The 16,942-nt window shown below is 41.8% G+C and overlaps 1 protein-coding gene across 1 annotated transcript in view; it reads left to right on the top strand.

Annotated features, from left to right (window-relative positions):
* NOTCH4 (notch receptor 4) overlaps positions 1–16,942 on the top strand; it is a 68,987-nt gene that overhangs the window by 11,010 nt on the left and 41,035 nt on the right. The window contains exons 5-9 of the mRNA XM_081935394.1: positions 604–726; positions 1,763–1,918; positions 4,522–4,707; positions 6,864–6,971; positions 13,771–13,972. Coding sequence (XP_081791520.1) covers positions 604–726; positions 1,763–1,918; positions 4,522–4,707; positions 6,864–6,971; positions 13,771–13,972 — 775 coding nt within the window. The remainder of the gene's footprint in view (positions 1–603; positions 727–1,762; positions 1,919–4,521; positions 4,708–6,863; positions 6,972–13,770; positions 13,973–16,942) is intronic.

The following is a 16,942-nucleotide window of genomic DNA, read 5'->3' as shown; positions in this document are numbered from 1 at the left end:
TAGTTCATTTATCATGAACCAATGAGTGCATTGTGCAAATGAAACTATGCTTCTTTTTCCTCCCGCAGTTTTCTCCCAAAATTTGCCCCAAAACAGGGTTGGGTCTGATTTCTTTACCACTGGTAGTCTAACTGTTGCAACTGTTGCCAATGCCTTAAACGGAACTAACCACAATAACTTCATGTCCATGCTCTGTTAATAGTGCCAGTCTTAACAATCAAGTTGCTGGTCCCAACTGTGGATGCTAAACAAGGACTATCTACCGTATTTTAGGATAGTTCCAAAATTCCTGCCCCGTCACCATTTCAGGATTAGAATCTTGCAACAGAAGAATGATGGTCTTGGGATCAGGAGGCTTCCCCTTATAATGACCACAGGATTGTGTGTTGGGTTTATTTAGAGATTGGGTTTTATTTTGCAATGAAGTCACTCCACGTCCCATTTCTCAGTGTTTTGAGGTCAACAGCTATGCAGATGATCCCAAGTCCTTTTCAGGTTGTTTTGTGAAGAGCTGTTTCATCTGTAAGCCTCCCTTGTTATTGCTTGATCACCGTGTCTTGTCTTCCCCAAAATGAAGTGTATTGCCTCCTGTTCTTCCAATAGGCTACACGGGTCAATACTGCGAGGTGAATCCAGATGACTGCGCAGGGCATCAGTGCCTCAACGGAGGCACCTGCCAGGATGGTATCGGGACGTACACCTGCCATTGCATCCAAGGCTGGACAGGTGAGACGCAAGCGAGAAACAAAGAAGCAAATCTGCAAAGGTTTGCTTGTCTATGCCAGTGATGGCGAACCTATGGCATGCGTGCCACAGGTGGCACATGGAGCCATTTGTCCGAGCACGTGAGGTGCTGCCCTGTCAGCTGGCCAGCGCGCATGCGTGCGCTGGCCAGCTAAGTTCACCCTTTTTAAAAGCCATTTTTTGCCCTCCCCAGGCTCCAGAGGCTTTATAGGAACCTGGGGAGGGTGAAAAGAGCCTCCCCCACCCCCCTGAGGCCCTCTGGAGGCTTCATGAGCTTCTGTGAAGCCTCCGGAGCGCAAAAAACCGGCCCTACGGGCAAACCGGAAGTTCGGGAATGGACTTCCGGTTTGCTCGGAGGGTCGTTTTGACTGCTCCAGAGGCTTCAGGGAAGTCTCCTGAAGCCTTCAGAGCGCTCAAAACGACCCTCCGAGCAAACTGGAAGTGACTTCCGGTTTGCTCGGAGGGTCGTTTTGAGCGCTCCGAAGGCATCAGGGAAGCCTCAAAACGACCCTCCAAGCAAACCGGAAGTTCTGATGGTCCCCCTCCATGGTCACGTGCCTGCAGTTTGGGCATTTGTGGATATTTGTAGTGTCCCATGTTTACATAACCACATTTTACGATTGCTTTATCAAAAACTAGCCTTACTTCAGAGTTTTGGCAAAACTGCGCCTATAACAAACCATTGGTTTACTTAACGACTATGTCATTCACTGAGTGACCATCACAAAAACAGTCACAAAATCATTTTAAGGCCATTTCATAACTGTCATGAATTACGAGTTGTGACCGTGATAGGCAGCCTCCATTATGGTTGTAACTTGAGAACTGCCTGTATATACTGTACATTCTCTGACATCTCAAGTAGCAGCTGGTAACTTTGGTTGGAGCTTGGGGTTATGGTTGCAAAACATGCAGTGCTGGTGTCCATTTCAAAAGACCCCAAAAGATGGATTTGGAGGGTGGGCTTTATCTCTGGAGACCAGAAGGTTTTGCTTATCTTCCCCATCTCTTTCTTCAGGGCTTCTTTGCCACTTGCCTGATGCCTGCCTCAGCAATCCGTGCCATCCTGATGCCCACTGTGACACAGACCTCCAAACTGGCCATGCCATCTGCACATGCCAGCCGGGTTATGCTGGAGCTCTGTGCTATGAAGATATAGACGAGTGCCAAATGGGTAAGATGGGCTGAAGGAATAAGGGACAAGATAGGATATAAGATGAGGCAAGAGATAAGAGATGCCACAAGATATGATATAAGATAAGCTACAAGATAAGATAAGATAAGATAAACCATAAAATATGATATAAAATAAGCTATAAGATAAGATAAGAGGTAAGGTAAGGTAAGGTAAGGTAAGATAATAGAATAGAATAGAATAGAATTATTTATTGGCCAAGTATGATTGGACTCACAAGGAATTTGTCTTTAGTGCATAAGCTCTCAGTGTACATAAAAGACAAGATACATTCGTCAAGAATCATAAGGTACAACACTTAATGATAGTCATAGGATACAAATAAGCAATCAGGAAACAATATCAATATAAATCGTAACGATACAATACAATACAATGCAGTACAATACAATACAATAGCACAGGTGGAAGGGACCTTGAAGGTCTTCTAGTCCAACCCCCTGCCTAGGCAGGAAACCCTATATCGTTTCAGACAGATGGCTATCCAACATCATCTTAAAGACTTCCAGTGTTGGGGCATTCACAACTTCTGGAGGCAAGCTGTTCCACTGATTAATTGTTCTCACTGTCAGGAAGTTTCTCCTCAGCTCTAAGTTGCTTCTCTCCTTGATTAGTTTCCACCCATTGCTTCTTGTTCTACCCTCAGGTGCCTTGGAAAATAGTTTGACTCCTCTTCTTTGTGGCAACCCCTGAGATATTGGAACAATGCTATCATGTCTCCCCTAGTCCTTCTTTTCATTAAACTAGACATACCCAGTTCCTGCAACCGTTCTTCATATGTTTTAGTCTCCAGTCCCCTAATCATCTTTGTTGCTCTTCTCTGCACTCTTTCTAGAGTCTCCACATCTTTTCTACAGCGTGGCGACCAGAACTGAATGCAGTATTCCAAGTGTGGCCTTACCAAGGCCTTATAAAGTGGTATTAACCCTTCACGTGATACAAGCAACAAAGTTACAGTAATATAGTCATAAGTGGGATGGGTGATAGGAAGAATGAGAAGACTAATAGCAATAGTAATGCAGCCCTAGTGAATAGTTTGACAGTGATGAGGGAATTATTTGTTTAGCAGACTGATGGCGTTCAGGAAAAACTGTTCTTGTGTCTATATAAGATAAGGTAAGATAAGTTAAGCTACAAGGTAAGGTAAGGCACAATAAGATAAGATAAGATGGTAGGTATGGTACGACAAGGTAAGATAAGGTAAGGTAATGTAAGTTAAGTTACAAGATAAGCTGCAAGATATTATATAAAATAAGCGACAAGATGATAAGGTAAGGTACGGTAAGGTGAGATAGGATAAGATAAGATAAAAAATAAGATATAGGAGAAGCTACAATATAAACTAAGCTGAGCTAAGCTAAACTAAACTAAAATAATCTTTATTGTCACTTTATTGTGCATACAATGGCATACTTTGTAATGAAATTCCGATGTTTACTCATGAAAGAAAAAAACCCATCCACCAAGCAATGCCACCATCTGAAGGATACGAATAATAATATAATAAACAGCAACAGCAGAACACTCCAACATGTATCACAACCCAGAAGTTTACATTGTTCTTCGGGAGGGGCAAAATAATACCCAGACACCCAAAAGTGAGCAATACGGGTAGTCCTCATTTAGCAACCATCATTAGCATGAGGAACTTGGACGTTAAGTAAAGCAGTCGCTCAGCGAAGCCACGCTTTTCCTTGCCATCTTACTTCGGCTTTCCTTGGCAAAGGACACAAATGTAAGGATGGGTTGCCAAGTTGCTTTTGCATTACTGTGAGTGGGCATTAAACGAGATCGTCACTAAATGAGGACTACCTGTTTCTGGACCAGACCGAGTGTCACCCAAACACCTTCATTGCTGCCTCGGACAAAAAAACTGCCTTGGCCTTTGGGCCGAGACAAATTTCGCAGTGCACCAGCGCCCTCTTGTGGTAGAATGCGATTTAAACGCCACCTCCTCCAAGAAAATGTTTGGCAAACTTTTCTCCTTGAAATATAAAGTTAGCAGAAGACTAAGGCTTAGAATAACTTTATTGCCACAAAGCAATCTCTTTTCTACCCTTTTTCTCCGGTCCTGATTTTCTTAACCATTTTAACCCCTGCATATTTCTGATGACATTTTTTTAGGTGGCTTGTTGAAAATACTGCTCTTAAATGAATAAGACGTATGTTCACCCACTACTGGGCATACATTAAAATGAAATTTTGTTGCATACAACTCTCAAAGGTCTCCTCCTCTAATATACATTACCTAAACATGAATGAATAAATAAATAAATGCAATGCAATGCAACACAATGCAATACAATACAATACAATAGAATGCGATACAATAGAATACAATAGAATACAATAGAATACAATAGAATAGAATGCAATGCAATACAATGCAATACAATAGAATGCGATACAATAGAATACAATAGAATACAATAGAATAGAATGCAATGCAATACAATGCCATACAATACAATACAATACAATACAATACAATACAATGTTATGCATATACCCACATATATTACATGACATGAACTGGACAAATCAGTTTTTTTTCTCTGGACTCTTCCTTTCTCCTGCTCCAGGAAGCAACCCATGTGAACACAGAGGAAGCTGCTACAATACGCCCGGCTCGTTCACCTGCTCCTGCCTCAGGGGCTACACAGGCTCCAGGTGCGAATCGAACCTCAATGAGTGCCGCAGCCAGCCTTGTCAGAACGGGGCTTCCTGCTTGGACCTGCTGGACCGTTTCCAATGCCTCTGCCCACCCGGTAAGAAGGCCTTGGATCAGGCCAAAATGCAGATGAATTTCATGCATTTATTTTTATTTGAACAGATAGGAAATCAATCGAAGTCAAGCAGCCATTTTCCTGAATTAATACTTTTAACTGAAGGCCTAAACTTTGCTTAAGATGTTTAATTTCATTTAATACAGATCGGTGTCGCTTAACAACTGGTTGCTTAGCAACCATTCAAAGCTACAGTGGACCTCAAAAAAGGCTGTTATGACCTGGATTTGAAGTTCTGAGGTCTGCCTCCCTCCCCCCTCATGCAGTCACATGATTGTATATTGGGCCCTGCCCACAATTATGGCTGTTTGCAATGTCCCACAATCACACGACTGTGATTTATGGCTGTTTTGCTGGAATCCAGGGTTTATTTCTGGTTTCTTGCCCTTGTAAACAATGGGTTCACTTAATGACATGTGACTGTAAAACCAGGCTCAATTATAGTTCACTTTACTATTGTGTACTATAATACTGTACTATAGTATAGGATCATTGTTGTGGCACAGCAGGATCCGGTTGAGCTGCTGATGGACTCGGATAGCGAGGGATCATTTGAGTCTGCCCTGGATGATATGGAAGACTCTGTGCAGGTTGCAGATTCAGAGCAGGGACCAGAGGGGCTGGTTGGCCACCAAGAGGCGCCTGAGGCATGGAGCAGTGGGGAAGATCAAAGGCAGTCAGTCCCTGATGTGGGAGTAAGACAGGCTGAGAAATGAAAGCAGCAGCTTTGTAGGCAGACTCACAGAAGATGATTAAGCACAGGTGGTTGTAGATTGGCCCCTCCCAAGAGAGCTTATAGGTGAGGCGTTGGGAGGGGACATTTGCAGGAAACAACCGTTTGAATTATTGATTGAGAAGCTCTGTGTATTTCCAGTCGTGTCTGTTCCTGGGGACTATCTATGTTGTTCTGTTGGCACGTGAGTGGTCTGGGCTCTCAGCCAAAGGACTTGCTATCTCCTTCATTAAATAGTGGCAAACAGCCAAGCCTGTGTTCTGGCTTATTCACAGGCGTGGAGAGGGGGGTCAGAACAGATCACTACCTGTGATACATTACAGGTAGTCCTTGACTTATAACAATTCATTTAGTGACTATTCAAAGTTGCAACGTCACGGAAAAAGGTGATTGATGACCATTTATAACACTTATGACCTTTGTAGCATCCCCAGGATCCTGTGATTAAAACTGAGACGCTTGGCAACTTGGTTCATACTTATGACGGCTGCTGCATCCCAAGGTCATGGGATTTCCCTTTTTGTGACCTTTTGGCAAGCAAAATCAGTGGGGAGGCCATATTCACTTAACAACCAGATTAGTAACTTATCAACTGCAGTGATTCACTTAACAACTGTGGCAAGAAAGGTCGTAAAACGGGGGCAAAACTCACTTAACAAGTTTCTCACATAACAGCAGAACTTTTGGGCCCAATTTGGGCTCAATTGTAGTTGTACGTCAAGGACTATTGTAAAGCCTAAGCTGCAACATGTGGAAGCTTATGATTTGGTTAATTAGAAAAGATGCTCCTGATTTTTGGCTAAACCAGGGGTATCAAACTTGAGGGCTGCAGGCTGAATGCATCACAGGCTGGCCACGCCCACCCGTTTTAGCAAAGGGGGGGGAAGTCACGATATGTCACATGACAACATGACGATGCGAGTTTGACACCCCTGGGCTGGACAAGATGGCTGTCCTGTTTTAGAATAGAATAGAATAGAATAGAATAGAATAGAATAGAATAGTTGGAAGGGACCTTGGAGGTCTTCTACTCCAAATCCCTGCTCAGGCAGGAAATCCTATACTATTTCAGACAAATGGCTATCCAACATCTTCTTAAAGACTTCCAGTGTTGGGGCATTCACAACTTCTGGAGGCATTTTCTGTTCCACTGATTAATTGTTCTGTCAGGAAGTTTTTCCTCAGTTCTAAGTTGCTTCTCTCCTTGTTTAGTTTCCACCCATTGCTTCTTGTCCTACCCTCAGGTACTTTGGAGAATAGCTTGCCCCCCTCTTCTTCGTGGCAACCCCTGAGATATTGGAAGACTGTTTTAGATTTAACCAATAGACACGTATGCAGCACAACATTTGACAGATGCTCGCTTGGTCCTCCTTCTCCTTGGTCTCTTAAGATCTTTCCTTTACAGGGTTTGGGGGGCCGTTGTGTGAAGTCGAAGAGTGTCTCCAAGGCCACTGCCTCAACGGGGGAACCTGTGAACTCCAGAGCCATGGCACCGCCTGCCTGTGTCCCCCTGGTGAGTGAGGATGATGAAGAGAGAGCCCAGAGGACGTGGTCCAAAGAGGAATCATCCTTCCATCTTCCCTAGGGAGGATCCTCTTTGGACTACCAACTTTCAGCTTCGTACCCAACCGCATAGATCCAACCTGGATCTCCAGACCCATCTAGGATCCTCTAGCCTCTGCTTCAGGCCTCTGTACCCATAAAGGAGAATATTTGCAGCTCAGAATTGAAGTGAAGGGTGCTTTCTAAGCTTGGTTGTTTTCTTGGAGATGTTTCATTACCCAAAATAGGTAGCATCATCAGAGCCATTAATATGAGCTGTGGGGCAGCGTCAGTGGTGGGATGTGGGCGGTAGAGCCCCGTACGGCTGTACCGGGAGCAGCCGGGAGCAGCGGCCACTGTACCGGTATGGTGGCTCGTTTGGCCTGCCTGCCCGTCCATGTTCCATAGCTGTTTATAACGCGACTGGCCAATTGCACGCGTGCTCACACAGCGGGCAGCACCTGCGCGACTTCCGGCGAGCAGCTGGGTGTTGCAGGGCGGTAGCGTGCGCATGCGTGCATGCCCGATGAGATCGCCTGGCCCCATGCGCAGCGTACCGGTTGAGACAGGATCCAGTACCCACCACTGGGTGGCGCAGTGGTTAGAATGCAGTATTGCAGGCTGACTCTGCCCACTGCCAGAAGTTTGGGCCTGACTGGCTCAGGCTTGACTTAGCCTTCCATCCTTCCCAGGCTGGTAAATTGAGGACCCAGATTGTTATTTTCCAAAGCACCAGAGGGGTGGGAGAAGAAATCATGGATGGAAATTAACCAAGGAGAGAAGCAATCTGGAATGAAGGAGAAACTTCTTAGCAGGGAGGACAATTAACCAGTGAAACAGCTTTGCCTTCAGAAGTTGTGGGTTCTTCTTCATCACTGGAGGTTTTTGAGAAGAGACTGGATAACCGTTTGTCTGAAATGATACAGGGTCTCCTGCTTGAGCAGGGGGTTGGACTAGAAGACCTCCAAGGCCCCTTCCAGCCTGTTTTGATTGTTTTGAATACGCTGACTCTGTAAACCGCTTAGCGGGGGCTGTAAAGCACTTTGAAGCAGTATATCAATCGAAGTGCTATTGCTAAGTGTTAGTGGCTTGTGTCACATGACTTTGTGGCTGAAAGTTACAGATTTCCTTCTGCCTTAAAGCAGGAAACCGAGACAGAGATTGGTTCCTGGATGCCCTTTGAATGCTTCAGCCTTATAGTGACTAAGACTTTTTCTAAGGTTGGCTGGAGTTCAGCATTTATTTAACAGATTTACTATATAACCACTTATCTTTTAAACATCTCTGGCTGGCTCCATTGCACTGATCCCCAAAGTAAACGTATATATATGGATGTGGAGACTCTAGAAAGAGTGCAGAGAAGAGCAACAAAGATGATTAGGGGACTGGAGACTAAATAAGAGAGTTGGAAGGGACCTTGGAGGTCTTCTAGTCCAACCCCCTGCCTAGGCAGGAAACCCTTATACCGTTTCAGACAAATGGCTATCCAACATCTTCCTAAAGACTTCCAGTGTTGGAGCATTCCCAACTTCTGGAGGCAACTTCTGTTCCACTGATTGATTGTTCTAACTGTCAGGAAGTTTCTCCTCAGTTCTAAGTTGCTTCTCTCCTTGATTAGTTTCCACCCATTGCTTCTTGTTCTGTCCTCAGGTGCCTTGGAGAATAGCTTGACTCCCTCTTCTTTGTGGCAACCCCTGAGATATTGGAACAATGCTATCATGTCTCCCCTAGTCCTTCTTTCTCTTAAGCTAGACATACCCAGTTCCTGCAACCGTTCTTCATATGTTTTAATACAATACAATACAATAGTAGAGTTGGAAGGGACCTTGGAGATCTTCTAGTCCAACCCCCTGCCTAGGCAGGAAACCCTATACCGTTCCAGACAAATGGCTATCCAACATCTTCTTAAAGTCTTCCAGTGTTGGGACATTCACAACTTCTGGAGGCAAGCTGTTCCACTGATTGATTGTTCTAACTGTCAGGAAGTTTCTCCTCAGTTCTAAGTTGCTTCTCTCCTTGATTAGTTTCCACCCATTGCTTCTTGTTCTACCCTCAGGTGCCTTGGAGAATAGTTTGACTCCCTCTTCTGTGTGGCAACCCCTGAGATATTGGAACAATGCTATCATGTCTCCCCTAGTCCTTCTTTCTCTTAAGCTAGACATACCCAGTTCCTGCAACCGTTCTTCATATGTTTTAATACAATACAATACAATAGTAGAGTTGGAAGGGACCTTGGAGATCTTCTAGTCCAACCCCCTACCTAGGCAGGAAACCCTATACCGTTCCAGACAAATGGCTATCCAACATCTTCTTAAAGTCTTCCAGTGTTGGGACATTCACAACTTCTGGAGGCAAGCTGTTCCACTGATTGATTGTTCTAACTGTCAGGAAGTTTCTCCTCAGTTCTAAGTTGCTTCTCTCCTTGATTAGTTTCCACCCATTGCTTCTTGTTCTACCCTCAGGTGCCTTGGAGAATAGTTTGACTCCCTCTTCTGTGTGGCAACCCCTGAGATATTGGAACAATGCTATCATGTCTCCCCTAGTCCTTCTTTCTCTTAAGCTAGACATACCCAGTTCCTGCAACCGTTCTTCATATGTTTTAATACAATACAATACAATAGTAGAGTTGGAAGGGACCTTGGAGATCTTCTAGTCCAACCCCCTGCCTAGGCAGGAAACCCTATACCGTTCCAGACAAATGGCTATCCAACATCTTCTTAAAGACTTCCAGTGTTGGGGCATTCACAACTTCTGGAGGCAAGCTGTTCCACTGATTAATTGTTCTAACTGTCAGGAAGTTTCTCCTCAGTTCTAAGTTGCTTCTCTCCTTGATTAGTTTCCACCCATTGCTTCTTGTTCTGTCCTCAGGTGCCTTGGAGAATAGCTTGACTCCCTCTTCTTTGTGGCAGCCCCTGAGATATTGGAACAATGCTATCATGTCTCCCCTAGTCCTTCTTTCTCTTAAGCTAGACATACCCAGTTCCTGCAACCGTTCTTCATATGTTTTAATACAATACAATACAATAGTAGAGTTGGAAGGGACCTTGGAGATCTTCTAGTCCAACCCCCTGCCTAGGCAGGAAACCCTATACCGTTCCAGACAAATGGCTATCCAACATCTTCTTAAAGACTTCCAGTGTTGGGGCATTCACAACTTCTGGAGGCAAGCTGTTCCACTGATTAATTGTTCTAACTGTCAGGAAGTTTCTCCTCAGTTCTAAGTTGCTTCTCTCCTTGATTAGTTTCCACCCATTGCTTCTTGTTCTGTCCTCAGGTGCCTTGGAGAATAGCTTGACTCCCTCTTCTTTGTGGCAACCCCTGAGATATTGGAACAATGCTATCATGCCTCCCCTAGTCCTTCTTTCTATTAAACTAGACATACCTAGTTCCTGCAACCGTTCTTCATATGTTTTAGTCTCCAGTCCCCTAATCATCTTTGTTGCTCTTCTCTGCACTCCACATCTTTTTTACATCGTGGTGACCAGAACTGAATGCAGTATTCCAAGTGTGGCCTTAGCAAGGCATTATAAAGTGGTATTAACACTTCACGTGATCTTGATTCTATCCCTCTGTTGATGCAGCCTAGAACTGTGTTGGCTTTTTTGGCAGCTGCTGCACACTGCTGGCTCATATTTAAATGGTTGTCCACTAGGTTTTATCCTCTAGTCCCCTAATGCTCATCTTCTCTGCACTCTTTCTAGAGTTTAAGCATGTTGTAATTCTGGGCTGAAGTGACTATTTAATCCTGGCCCCCTTTCAGGGTATGGTTGAGTATTTTGCCTCTTTCCAGCTTTTTCTGATTTTATTCTGGGTAGAGCAGGGGTGTCTGCAAGGAGGAGATTAAAGAGTGAATTGTGAAATGTGCATGCCATCTTGACTTTTTAAAAAGACTCCTCTACAGACTGGGGTAAAATAAGACTTCTTTATTGACCAGGAGTGATTGGACACACAAGGAATTTGTCTCTGGGGCATAAGCTCTCAGTGTACATACAAGCAACAGGTAATAAATCATGATCGCAATCATCAAATGCAATCATCATAAATCATAAGATACAATGTTCAGTGATAGTCATAGGATACTCAATAAGCAAACAACCTAAATCATAGAATATTAATAGAATATTAAATCAACCTTTGTAGAGCTGGAAGGGACCTTGGAGATCTTGTAGTCCAACCCTCTGCTCAAGCAGGAGACTCTATACCAACAATGGTGAACCTTTTTTGGCTCGCTTGCCAAAAGTGGGAGGAGAGCAGGGGGGTCGTGCGTGGGCGTGCCACACCCATAATGCAATGTGCGACCCCCAGCATGCATGCGCGCATGACCAGTGCTTCCCCCCCATTTTTTCCATGCTTTTTTAGGCCTCCCCAGGCTCCAGAGGCTTTATAGGAGCCTGGGGAGGGCGAAAACAACCTCCCCTGCCCCCCCCCCCCCGAGGCCCTCCAGAGGCTTCCCTTCAGGAGCTTCCCTGAAGCCTCCCGACGGCAAAAAAACGACACTACGAGTACGAGCAAACCGGAAGTGACTTCCAGGTTGCTTGTAGGGCCATTTTTAGCCCTCCGGAGCCTTCAGGAGCCTTCTGGAGGCTTCCCTGAAGGCTCCGGAGGACTAAGAACAGCCCTATGACAAACCGGAAGTCCGTTCCTGAACTTCTGGTTTGCCCGTAGGGCCGTTTCTTGTGCTACGGAGGCTTCAGGGAAGCTCCTGAAGCCTCCGGAAGGCCTCCAGAGACTGTTTTCGCCCTCCCCACACTCCTATAAAGCCTCTGGAGCCTGGGGAGGGCGAAAAATGGCCTCAAAAAAAGGCTGAAGCGCGCGCTGGCCAGCTGACAGGGCAACACCTCGCGTGCCCTGACAAATGGCTCCACGTGCCACCTATGGCACACATGCCATAGGTTCGCCATCCCGGCCCTCTACCATTTCAGACAAGTGGTTGCCCAGTCTTTTCTTTAAAACCTCCAGTGATAAAGCACCCACAACTTCTGAAGGCAAAGCTGTTCCACTGGTTATTTGTCCTCACTGTTTCTCCTTAATTCCAGGTTGCTCTCTGGTGCTTTGGAAAATAATTTGCCCCCTTTTACTTTGTGGTAGCCTATGAAATACTGGAATACAGCTATCATCTCACCCCTGGTCTTTGTTTTATCTAGACCAGCCACACCCAAATCCTGCAACCATTTTTCATATGTTTTTGTCTCCAGGCCTTTAACCATCTTAGTTGCTCTTCCTTGCGCTTTTCATAAAGCCTTTTTTTTCTTTGCCCTTTTTATAAATGAAGACAATCAACCTAAATCATGTGATACGAACAAAAGAGTCATAATCATAAGAAGCAAGGGCATTAGGTAAAAGGAAAGATGAAAAGGTGAGAAAAGTAATAGGTAACACAGCCCTACTAGGTGGTTTGACACCCCAGGGCATAGACAGTGTTGTTGTGGGAATTAGTTGTGTGGGAAGCAAATTCCGGTCCATTTCCAAGCCAGGAGAAAGGCACTGGAAATAAAATGGAGGCTGACTGGCTGCAAAGAAAGGATATTTATTTGGTTTCCAGAAACTTCATTGAGAGAAGCATGTTTCTGGGTTGGCTGACTCGTTGGTTTAGGAATGGATGGATTTTTCATAGCATTCTGAGATGCTCCAGGGGGTTGTGAAAAATAGTGAGCCTTGTGTCTTTTGCTACTCTAATGGTGGTGAGTTAATCTTATTATATCCTTAGAATTTGGGTTGGGGATGTAAATTCTTAATCCCATCAGATGGAGCTGGAGCTGTTTTGTTTGTGAATAGGCTAGCCCAGTCTTTCTCAATGGGCACAAAATATCCATCTCTACAGATTTCAGGCAACTGCTGGATGCTATTAAGATAGACCGAGGCTGCTTCCTGTCTTTAAAGCATGTTTCTCCATTTCTCCTTTGGGAAAATATAATATTTTGCCTCTATTACTATTAAGAATAACGAATATTTAATCTGGAGAGGAGAGCTTCCTACAGATGTTTAGCAGAGCAATAGCAGAGGGGGAAACTGTCTTTGTGTCCGGTTGTCTCGGCATGCAATTCCCTATAATGTCGTCTTGAGGGAAGAAGTTGAAACAATTTATGTCCAGGGTGTGAGAGGGCCTGTAAATATTTTCACAGCCTTCTTTCTGGCTCGTGCAGGATACAGGTCCTCAATGGAAGGCAGGCTGATTGCAACTGTTTTTTTTCTGCAGTCCTAACTCTCGGTTGAAATCTGTTTGCCTGTCCTGTTTGGTTGCTGTGCCAAACCAGATGGTTACGGAGGTACAAATGACAGACTCAACAACTCCTTTGATAGACCTGTATCATCATCAGCTCCTGAGTTGGCTCAGGATAAGCTTTGGATAAGGGTAATGTAAAAAGGCAAGGGTGGCTTAGTGGCTAAGACGCTGAGCTTGTCGATCAGAAAGGTCAGCATTTCAGCGGTTCGAATCCCCAGCGCTGTATAACAGAGTGAGCTCCTGTTACTTGTCCCACCTCCTGCCAACCTAGCTGTTGGAAAGCACATAAAAAATACAAGTTGAAAAATAGGAACCACCTTTGGTGGGAAGGTAACAGTGTTCCGTGCGCCTTCAGCATTTGATCATGCCGGCCACTTGACCACGGAGATGTCTTTGGACAGCGCTGGCTCTTCGGCTTTGAAACAGAGATGAGCACCGCCCGCTAGAGTCGGGAACGACTAGCAAACATGTCCGTAGGGAACCTTTACCTTTACATTTTAAGGTAAAAGGCAGAAGAAGATTGATGGTGTCAACATTTTGTCTCCAGGTTTCGAGGGACTTCGGTGCGAGAGAGATGCTGATTTCTGTCACGGTGCCCCTTGCGAGCATGGAACCTGCGTGAATGTCCCAGGCTCATTCGCCTGCATTTGCGCTCCGGGGTTCACAGGAGCCCTCTGCAAGGAATTCAGTGACCCTTGTTGGGCGTTTCAGTGCCTTAACGGAGGCAGTTGCCACGGGACAGAATCCGGGTAAGGATGGATCGGTCAGTTCTTCAAGGTAGACCGGACTAGGAAACCAAAGTTTTGCACGTAATTATAAATTTACTTTTATTAAAGTAAAATAAGCATACCTTTATTATAAGGTTATAAGAACAGAACCCTGAAACTGTCAGTGGAGAGCTTTCCTCCCTCCCACTAACTTTGTGAGAACTAGAACACCCCAAAATTTGTAGATCACATTGTTCAAATTAATACCCTTCATTTGTACAAGAATCCAATAGCATTAAGTGTCTTAATTTGAACAAGGAGAGAGAGAGAGAGAAAGAGAGAGAGAGAGAGAGAAGAGAGAGGGAAGGAGAAGAGAGAGAAGAGAGAGAGAGAAGAGAAAGGGAGAGGGAGAAAAGAAAGACGGAGAGGGAGAAAAGAGAGAGGGGGGAGAGAGAGAGATTATATAGAGATAGCTATAGCTACAGAGATAAATATAGAGATTGATATACGTACTATAGATAGATATAGATAAACATTGAGATATAGATAGAGAGATAGAAAGATAGAGAGATAGAGAGATAGAGGGATAGAGGGATAGAGAGATAGAGAGATAGAGATCAGAGATGGGTTGCCAATTTTTCTACTACCAGTTCAGGCGCACTCCCGCATGCGCAGAAGCCTCCAGGCGGGTGGGGGGAGCCTCCTGCTGCCGGTACTACCGCTTTGCCCGATCCGGGCCGAACTGGCAGCAACCCACTTCTGATATAGATATATGCAGGTAGTCCTTGACTTACAACAGTTCACTTAGTAACTGTTCAAAGTTAGAACGGCACTGAAAAAAGTGATCTATGATCATTTTCACACTTATGACCATTGCAGCCTCCCCGTGATCACGTGATTTAAATTCGGGTGCTAGACAACTGGTTCATATTCCTGACGTATTGCAGAATCCTGGGATCAGGTGACCCCCTTTTGTGACCTTCTGTAAAGCAAAGTGAGTGGGGAAGCCAGATTCACTGAACAACCGGGTTGCTAACTTAACAACTGCAGTGATTCACTTAACAACTGTGGTAGAAAAAAGTAGTAAATTGAGACAAAACTCACTTAATAATTTCTCACTTGGCAACATAAATTTGGGGTTCACTTGTGGTCGTAAGTTGAGGACTACCTGTACGATTCAATTAGCATCACAGCATCTTTATGCAAATAGACCTCCTTAATCATTTGTGTCAATTAACATCATTTGCATCACAGCATAATTACAGGGATAGACATGTGTGGTGTAATTTGCATAATTTGCATCCTATTAGGAGCTAAGTCAGGGAAATGGCAACGGGGATCTTACACTGGCATTGAATAAAGACGTGCAAATGACATAATAAACCCTCTCAAAATTTGGTCTGTGAAGCTGTGATTTCAGTCTAATTCTTCTGCGGTAATATTACAAAATTCCTCTAGAGCAGGGGTGTCCAAACGTGGCAACTTTAAGACTTGTGGACTTCAACTCCCAGAATTCTCTGGGAGTTCAAGTCCACAAGTCTTAAAGTTGCCACGTTTGGACACCCCTGCTCTAGAATAATGCTAACCAGGATCATTTTAGGTTTATCATGGCCATGAGATGGAACACCATCAGACCTGTTAAATAAAGTAAAGTAAAGTAAAAAAATAATAAAATAAAATAAAAAAATAAAAAATAAGATTTAAAATAATCAAATAAAATATCAAATAAAAGTAAAATAAAAAATAATAAAATAAAACAAAAACAAAACAAAATAAAATATCAAATTAAATAAAAAGTAAAACATCAAATAAAAATTTAAAAAATAAAATTTAAAAAATAAAATATCAAATAAAAGAATAAAAATAAAATAAGTAATAAAATAAAAATAAAATAAGTAATAAAATAAATAATAATAAAATAAAACAAAAACAAAACAAAATAAAATAAAAAGTAAAACATCAAATAAAAATTTAAAAAATAAAATTAAAAAAATAAAATATCAAATGGAATAAAATAAAATAAGGAATAAAATAAAAAATCAAATACAAAATAAAATAAAATAATACAAAATAAAACAGAATAAAATAAAAACAAAACAAAGCAAAATAACAAAACAAAACAAAACAAAATATAAAGTAAAACATCAAATAAAAAATAAAATAAAAAATAATAAAACAAAACAAAAACAAAACAAAATAAAATATCAAATAAAATAAAAAGTAAAACATCAAATAAAAATTAAAAAAATAAAATTAAAAAAATAAAATATCAAATAAAGGAATAAAAATAAAATAAGTAATAAAATAAGTAATAAAATAAAATAAGTAATAAAACAAAATAAAATAAAAATAATGAAATAAAATAAAAACAAAATAAAAAAGTAAAATAAAACAAAACAATCAAACAAAACAAAAAATCAAAGTAAAATATCAAATAAAAAATAAAAGAAAAAATATGATTTAAAAAAATAAATAATCAAACATTAAAAATAAAATAAAATAATAATATAAAAGATCAAATAAAATAAAACAAAATAAACAAAACAAAACAAAAAGTAAAGTAAAACATCAAGTTAAAAATAAAATAAAAATAAGATTTTAAGAAATAAAATAAAATATCAAATGAAAGAATAAAAATAAATAAAATAAGCAATTCAATAACAATATCAAATAAAAATAAAATAATAAAATAAAATAAAATAATGAAATACAAATAATACAATAAAATAAAAACAAAATAAAACAAAGTAAAATCAAATCAAATAAAACAATAAAAAACAAAACAAAACAAAATAAAAAGCAAAGTTAAACATCAAATAAAAAATGAAATGAAATAAAAATCAAATAAATAATTAAATTAAAAATAATCAAATAAAAATAAAATAATAAAAGTAATAAAAATAAAATAAAATAATAAAATACAAATCAAGTAAAATACTAAAAATAAAATGAAATAAGTAATAAAATGAAATGTAAAAAATGAAAAATAAAATAAAGTAATTTTCTCTTTCT

The sequence above is a fragment of the Natrix helvetica genome, assembly GCF_964273705.1.
Source record: "Natrix helvetica genome assembly, chromosome: 1".
In the NCBI taxonomy this organism is placed as follows: Eukaryota; Metazoa; Chordata; class Lepidosauria; order Squamata; family Natricidae; genus Natrix; species Natrix helvetica.
This window is presented reverse-complemented; position numbering and strand designations above follow the sequence as displayed.